General features: G+C 36.5%; 1 protein-coding gene across 4 annotated transcripts in view; it reads right to left on the bottom strand.

Annotated features, from left to right (window-relative positions):
• The window catches only part of LOC128240685 (uncharacterized), a 65,167-nt gene that overhangs the window by 21,834 nt on the left and 34,777 nt on the right, over positions 1-8,556 (bottom strand). For all 4 annotated transcript variants that reach the window (XM_052957403.1, XM_052957405.1, XM_052957401.1 and 1 more), the window contains 8 exons: positions 8,200-8,381; positions 7,336-7,464; positions 7,103-7,154; positions 6,619-6,695; positions 5,445-5,646; positions 2,989-3,086; positions 1,970-2,120; positions 1,057-1,191 (listed from right to left, as the gene is read on the bottom strand). In XM_052957403.1, coding sequence (XP_052813363.1) covers positions 1,057-1,191; positions 1,970-2,120; positions 2,989-3,086; positions 5,445-5,646; positions 6,619-6,695; positions 7,103-7,154; positions 7,336-7,464; positions 8,200-8,381 — 1,026 coding nt within the window. The remainder of the gene's footprint in view (positions 1-1,056; positions 1,192-1,969; positions 2,121-2,988; positions 3,087-5,444; positions 5,647-6,618; positions 6,696-7,102; positions 7,155-7,335; positions 7,465-8,199; positions 8,382-8,556) is intronic.

An 8,556-nucleotide genomic window follows, 5' to 3' on the forward strand; every position in this document is an offset into this window, starting at 1 on the left:
ACTGTTATGTCCTTATAAGCAGCATTCCATTGTGAATAAACACTTAGTGTGACCTTGAACTTAGAGGTAGGGACATGGGTCTTGAACACGACACGTCGTCTTGGTATGTCTGACACAAGTGGCAAGTCATTTTTAAATCTGTCCATACAAGAGAAAGTTACAGCCCGGACACGACATTCTATACTCTATGTCCTTATATATGCAGCATTCCATTGTGAATAAACACCTAAGTGTGACCTTGACCCTAGGGGTAGGGACACTGGGCTTGCATGCAACACGTCGTCTTGGTATGTGGAACACATGTCACAAGTTATTTTAAAATCTGTCCATACAAGGGAAATTTACAGCCCGGACACGACAACTTATACTCTATGTCCTTATATGAAGCACTCCATTGTGAATAAACACCTAAGTGTGACATTGACCTTAGAGGTAGGGACACGGGTCGTTCACGTGACACGTCGTCTTGGTATGTGGACCACATGTGGCAAGTTATTTAAAATCTGTCCATACAAGGGAAAGTTACAGCCCGGACACGACAACCTATACTCTATGTCCTTATATGCAGCACTCCATTGTGAATAAACATGAAGTGTGACCTTGACCTTAGAGGTAGGGACACAGGTCTTGCATGCGACATGTTGTCTTGGTATGTGGAACACATGTGGCAAGTTATTTTAAAATCTGTCCATACAAGAGAAAGTTACAGCCCGGACACGACAACATATACTCTATGTCCTTATATGCAGCACTCCGTTGTGAATAAACACTAAGTGTGACCTTGACCTTAGAGGTAGGGACACGGGTCTTGCACCCGACACGTCGTCTTGGTATATGGAACACATGTGGCAAATTATTTTAAAATCTGTCCATACAAGGGAAAATTACAGCCCGGACACGAGTTATTGAGCCGGACACACGGACGGACGGACGGTGCGATTTTAATATGCCCACCTTTGGGGGCATAAAAAGGTGTTAGGTTAGAGCAAAAAAATGGGTAGGCTGGGACCAGAAACAAATGTCATTTTTTTTACACCCTATTTCAAAATAACATACCTCGAGCACTTTCAGAATCTGTCTCCTGTGTTCCGCGTCCTCTGCTCGCACCATGAGACGGCAGATACTAAGGACATCGTGCTTGTTTCTCAGGCCTTGTTCTAGCTCTGACATGCGCTCAATCTCTTCCTCAAGCTGAAATAGTGATCATTTTATGAGAATACATGTCACAAAGTGAGTCGGCATCAAATTCTATAAAACTTGATAATTTTCTAGTTTGGCCCCAGTTAGCCAAAATATTTTTTAATTGGCTAATATTAGTCAAATAATTACTATCAACCAATCAATTCATTTAAATAAGCACACTAGCCAAAAGATAACATGTAGGCAACTTATCAAAGTTTTAACACTGCACTAACAAGGGACAACCATAGTGCTCATACTTGTATGTGATAACCAGTCCAACAAGGGACAACCATAGTGCTCATACTTGCATGTGATAACCAGTCCAACAAGGGACATAACAGCCAGAGTGATGTGCCTTGCTATTTGTTGTGTATATTGTCTCTGGCATCATGTGTACAAAGTGCAGTAAGAGTTTTCAGCCTTTTTCAGCCGAAAATCGGCCCCATTTCCCTCTTCAACCCCCCCCCCCCCCCACACACACCAAGGATAAATTTGAATATATTGAATGTTAAGTTATGGAAATAGGAGTACCCCTTTCACATTATATACAGAAAGTAAAAAAATCTGTATAAATCAGATAAAAGGCACCTTATTAATTAATTAAAATAATTCTTAAGTTTTGCAGCTTAGAAGAGGAAATGAGCTGAAAATACGAAAATTAGGATCCCTGGTAACACGTTTATGATAATGAAAGTATCTGGACAATTTTTTGAGTTTCCGCCAAAGTTAAAGATTTATTCATGAATATTTGTTTAGACTTTCAAGGGGCATAACTCTGTTTGCCTACCTTATCACTGTCATCGAACAATTCCTTCCTCTTTCTCTCCTCTTCCTCCACAGAAGTTGATCGACGAGTGGATCGTAGCTCTATCTTCTTGTCTCCGCCAAGCCAACCTCGACAGATCGACGTGCCACAATAACATTTCTGGGCTTCCTTACTGCAAAACAGAAAGTCTATATCAATTTGCGGTATTTAAAAATCCCTCAACTAAAGTTGCTAGCCATGTAGATTGTTACTCCATTTTCTTGTCTTCTGCACAAACACCACTCCTTATGTGTCTAAGAAACTAACATGTATGAGCCTCATTTCAGTGTCTTGTCACATAAAACATTCCCAGGACAAACATCTATTTGAAATATGTAGTCATTTTGTGTAAACCATTATTTTAATTACAAGACAAGTCCAAAAAGTTAAATTTGATATTTAGCTGAACATAATAAATGAGCAATATGTTTTTAACTATTATCAAAATCTGAATTAGCAATAGAAAAAAATATTGTTGTGGTTCTAATAACATGCTGACAAAAAAACTAGGCAAGTAGGGAAACAAAAATTATGAAAAAATATTCATTGTCTTATTATTACATCTTGTATTCAGCCAAGCAATTTTCATATATTTTTTAGCGATTTTCCCAAAAAAATATTAGGTTCGGGACTTAAAACAAGGGACGGTAAGGTAACCAGAACCACAACATTAAATCATTCTGTTATGTCTGACTTGTGATAACTAGAGATTGCTTTTTTGAGAAAGTGCTTGTCTCCCCTATTGTGTGGTTGTAGGTGAGAAAAAATAGATGGACATGAAATTTGTGATTTTTGACTGGAGATGAACCAACAGTGATGTTTGGTTTATATCACAGTGACATTGACCTTTGACCTACTGATCTCAAAATTAATAGAAGTCATCTACTAGTCGTGACCAACCAGCATACTAAGTATTAAGTTCCTGGGTACAAGCGTTCTTTAGTTATTGAGCAGAAACCATTCAACCATGAATGGGGGAGACATAATAATGATTTACTTACCCATACACTTCATACTTGTAGTCAAATGTGATTTCTTCATTCTTCTTGATGGGTTTTCTCACAAAGAAACCAACTCTCAGAGCACCATTCACTGTCCACTGTAAAACAAAATCAAGCATCTACATTCGTCCTACAGTTAGAAATTCTTAGGGGGTCAAAGGGGGTGAAACATCCCGTCATAAAAGCAAAACTGCCTTTTAAGCCTCTTAAAGGGCTCGTCCTCCAACCATTAAATCTGTGAGATACTCCATGGTCCCTATTGCAGCACAAACAGGGATGATAACAGAGCCAAGTTGCCAATCCTGAAAATGTCTGCGTGGGGTTCAGGGGGCCGCTAAAGGCCCCCGATGGGTCCAGGGCAAAGCCCTGGTGGGGGGACAAGGGGGGCAAAGCCCCCCGAAGCTTTCCATATTTCAGGGATTCTAATACCCTTTTTTGCCTAAGAAAAGTGTTCAAGGAGTACACCTTTCGGTTTGGTAGATATAATCATGTTCAACACGAGACATCCACAATCAGAACAACTATCAAGAATCTTAGCAGTGAAGTTTAACACCTTTATCTTTAAACAAAGTTAAATTTACTTTTTTTACCTGAAGTCACAGGCATTAGACAAGTACCTGACATTTTGGTTCAGTTGTCCACTTCCCATAAAACTCAACTGGCTATGATCAAATGCCTGTGTATGAACAGTCTACACTGTGGGATGTTTGATTTATAATAATGAACAACATATCAATTATCATGCTTGCAAATGTTTATTGTAAAAGTGGTATTTATTCCATTTTTATGTATCATTAGAGTATTTATTCCATTTTCTGCACATTTGATGAGAATATAATGTTATTAATTATTATATATATTATTCAAATTAATATCCAAACGGGACTTAAATGCTTTGGCAGCGTGGCCGTTGTGGACATGGTGGACATTGATGTCTTCTAGTCCTCAAGCCAGATTTTCCCCCTCATGGTGTTACATGAGTCCAGTAGCACACAAACTAGATTGTCCCTCGGCAGTTCAGGTATCTCAAACAGGCTTTCAAATTCTATGAAAATTGATTTAAAATCAGCCCTTGTGATTTTTAAGGAGGCCAAATGTCTCAACACTATTTCTTTCTCTTTAGCAGAAAAAAAGCTTCAACAGTTTTCTCATTGTTTGTGTTTGTTGACTTGTCTTAGTTGAAACAAAACCGAGATCCATTAACTCCTCTACATGTTCATCATTGAAATGGCTAGCCACTCCGTAAGTCATCTTGTATGATGCTGTAAACCTTTGAAGTTTTAATTCGCTGAGAGCTTTTGTATCTTGGCAAGTGTCTTAAGTAAGACACACTACTGTGGTGCCAGGGAGCATGTTCAGCCATAAGTCCAAGTATCATGGCCTCTGGATTGAATTGTCAGTCATTGACAGGAACAACTGGATGCACTGGCTGAGGTGTCTTTCATCCCTGACTTTTGTATCCATCAACATACCTGGATGGGGAAATACAAATTACAACTATAGAATTTAAATCTCACTCAAACTGGTTCCTCAAGAAGTTTTGTTGAACTGTCTCAAATAGAAAATAAAATGACTGCCTCTACGTAATTCATTTCACTACTACAAAATATTTCTTCATGTTTTTTTGTTTTTTTTTAACCAAACCAATTTTCATTTTAACCTCCCATTATGGTCAACAGCCACTTCTTATTGAGAACAATGCTTCAAACATGAGAATAATAAAGAAACGGTTTATAACGTAAACTTCAATCGGCCAAATAAATTATGACACAATCCGAATCGGGATGTCCGAAATAATGCTACATGCGCAAAATTCATTCTCACTTTCTATAAATTTATAAAGAAACGTTTAGGGAATTTCACTTAACAATAAATGGCAAATATACCCTTAAAATCGGCGATTCGATGTTTTTAGAAGTTGGTGGTAGTTGTTTTTTTCCAATTTTCCAATACCTGTTCATTCGTCTTCGTCGTCTGTCATATCCGGATACGACGATCCGGATACTGTCTTCTAGTCCCAACGGTAATTTCCGTAATCGCCGGATGCTATCTTAACCAATCATATAGCTCGATTGCCAAGACGTAAATAGGTTCGTTAATTTCCGGCTTTACACTTCCGGAAAACTCACCTTTCGTACCCATATTGTTCGAACTGAGCTCGAATCGCTCCCTGTACCCCTCCCCCCCTAGAAAAAAACTCAACGGATTTACATTAATCTCAAAATCAATCCGTGAGGCCTTAAATCCGGAATTCCGGATTAATCCGGAATTTTATCATCCCTGACAAATAAAATTGGTTCTTAAGCTCCCAAAAAAGCCTAATGAGACTCAAATGGCCAATTCTTTAACTCTGAATATAGAGGATATAGTATAGTTACTCAAAGATTATCTTTTGGTTAATTTGTACAGGTAAATGTCTTGCAAACTCAAATTTAAGATTATCTTATGTTACACACCTTCTGTGTCTCACAGTTCGGATCACAGCTATGGTTGATGAATCGCGATATGTTCCCCTTGTATGTCGCATCTATAATCTCCTCTGGGTTCACTGCCATAAAGTAAAAATGTTGCTGACCCATCTTCGAGTACTGCTTCGATCTCTTCTTGAACATTGGATAGTCTAATACCTCGCCAACATATTCCATGACAAACTGGCCCCTGAAAATTAAGGACCATTCCTTTGTTCGGATAGTGTTATCATACTTAAGATGCCAAAATTAAAACACTTTCTTTTAAAATGAAAATAAGACATTAAATTACATATGATTAAAGTGTATTCGTATGTATTTACAAATTGTTAAATGTGCCTTGGTTGCAAAAACATTTATTTTGGTAACTACAAACTAGTAACCATTAACTAATAAAGTGGTTGTCATTATATTTTGTCTACTGGACCACCCTCTGTTTAAATCTACCCATTCACCTGATTAAAATAAAATATGACTACATGCTGATTTACCAAAATAAAAGCTGGGCAGATTTGAAATAAACTGCTATCCTATTGGACAAATTAAATTAGACAAAATAAAATGTTGACCACTAAACTATTGCTACTGAATCATTTCTTTATATTAAAAGTCAAACCCCACAAATACAGGCGTGAAAATAACACAAAGCAAGACTATGTAAAATATAAACACTGTTAAAAACCATTATACATGTGTTTTGTTTGGCTTACTGGCTTGCACTTTTTTTCACCACTGATTCTTCAGTATGCTTACACATATATTCAATCAAAACTCTGACTTGCATGATTTTGGTTATTAACTTATTAACCCAGACAGAAAATTTAATTTGAATTTGTAAATGGTACACATTTATTATACCACAATTGATATAACAATCATTTTCGACGTTGAGTTTGCTGGGGAAATGCACATGTTTTTGGTACCAAATTTTTCCCTTCATAAGCCATACTTGAACATAGGCCTGAAGGGTTCAATCAGAAAAGCCCATAACAATTTTTCACTTAAAGTTGTGATCAAACTCATAGTTGGGATCAGCAATCGAAAATGATATATTTTGGATATCAAACCCTAAAAATATCACATGCTGTTCATGAGTGCGAAAAAGTCCCTGAAGAGCCCTTCAAAACAGGAAAACCCCTCGACCATTTATAATTATACTTACGGTTGAAGGTCCTCGAGTGCTTTCATCCCATGGCCCTTCCACTCTGTCTTGAATGGGACTACGTCAGCATTTTGTTTCTAAAACAAAGGTAAAACTTCATATGTGTTCAGTGTTTTTTCCAACCCTATTTGGGGCCAAAATTCAGCCCCACTCCCCATCTGTAAAGTATTTTTCCCCCGTTTGGGGAAAAAATCCCCTTTAAAAAAATAAAAATCTATGGACTTCAACACCTTAACTGTCTATACATAGAACCTTTACCAATGAAAAAGAACAAATATTGCACTACACTAATTTAACGAATCATTATTACAAGTATAGGTTAACCTCATATTTGTTTTATTAATATTTTGATAAAATATGATTATTATAAAACATTAAATTTCAATATTGCCGATCATAGCTGTATAGCGAAACTCCTCAAAATGATTATATGTAATTCCTGTAAGTAACACTATACATTTAATACAGTCAGAGCATGACTTACCCCCTGGAATCTCCTGTTTGTACAATATTCCCCACACGGACACTTCGAACCACTGAAAACATACACAAAATACATCCATTCATTAAATTGAATTCTCCTTTTTTATAATCTTAAAAATTTCAAGGAATCTAACACAAATTGATTAACAGATAAATTTATAAATGTTTTCAAAAAATGTGTTTTTTAAGATAATTTTTATATTGATACAGTCTTGTGCCCCTCCACACACTTACCATTCAATGAAGAGCATTCTATTGAGACAGTCCTCCCCACACGGCTCATATCCCATTTCACGTTCTTCTTTGCTGGTCGTACAGTCACAAACCATACGTCGAACCTCGCGCATCTGCTTGGACCTCTTCCTGCAAATTATACATGAATGCAAGATATTACATGATAATTATACTGCAATACATTATGATACATGAGAAAACTTTTTTGTCTGAATCTTCTTGGAGTTGCAAAGTTTAATTTGAGAATAATTAATGCTTGGTACAACAGTATAACACATAAGGCAAATTGTTAACAGCATTGTTAACCTCATCGTTGTTAACTTTCAAATCAATATTGCTCTGTAAGTGTCACAGATAAACTGATATGATCTGTAGTTTTTCATACAAAGAGTTGGGAAAATGAATAAACTGTATATGCTTTATTTAAATACATGAGCCTTCATCAAATATTTCACATATAAAGGTTAACAATTATGTCATTAATCCCATTGTTAACTTTAACAAAACTTTGAACAATTGGGCAATTGCCTATTTGACATGCCATCAAAACCTCATGAATATAAATGTTCTTAACAAATAAATAATAATAATAGTCACTTTATAACCCTGGACGAAGAAATGATGACAAAAGTAAGACCATTGAAATAACGATGACGTAAGTACATTTAATGAAATTACGATGACAAGAATAAGATTAATGAAATTATGATGATAAAAGTAAATTTGTTGAAATTACGGTGACGTAAGTAAATTTGATAAAATTACGATGACAAGAGTAAAGATTGGTGAAATTATGATGATAAAAGTAAATTTGTAAAAACCATAATGACAAAGATGACGCATGTAAATAAAGCAATTACACACCTTTCAGCCAGGTAATCATTCTCTGCTATCAGCTCAAACTGCAGCGGTATATCATCCTCCGTGGCTTCTGTATCCAGTTTCTCATGGACAACACCCTCCGGGTTAAAGTACTTCTTCCTGCTGGGGGGTGGGGGAGGGGGCGGGGTTTCTGCTTCACTGGCCCGCCTCCAGCGAGACTTCACCTGTTGAAAATAAGGTTTTCGATAAGCAATAAACTTCTGTATTACTGTTAATGTAAAATATATAACTTCAAATAAACACAATCCTTATCATTTCTCTCAACTTCTAATGTTATTTTTTTTCAGCCTGATAAAAAGAGGTGTTGACTTCAGATGTTAAATGAATACCTGCCCTGGA

Source organism: Mya arenaria, chromosome 7 (assembly GCF_026914265.1).
Source record: "Mya arenaria isolate MELC-2E11 chromosome 7, ASM2691426v1".
Classification (NCBI taxonomy): Eukaryota; Metazoa; Mollusca; class Bivalvia; order Myida; family Myidae; genus Mya; species Mya arenaria.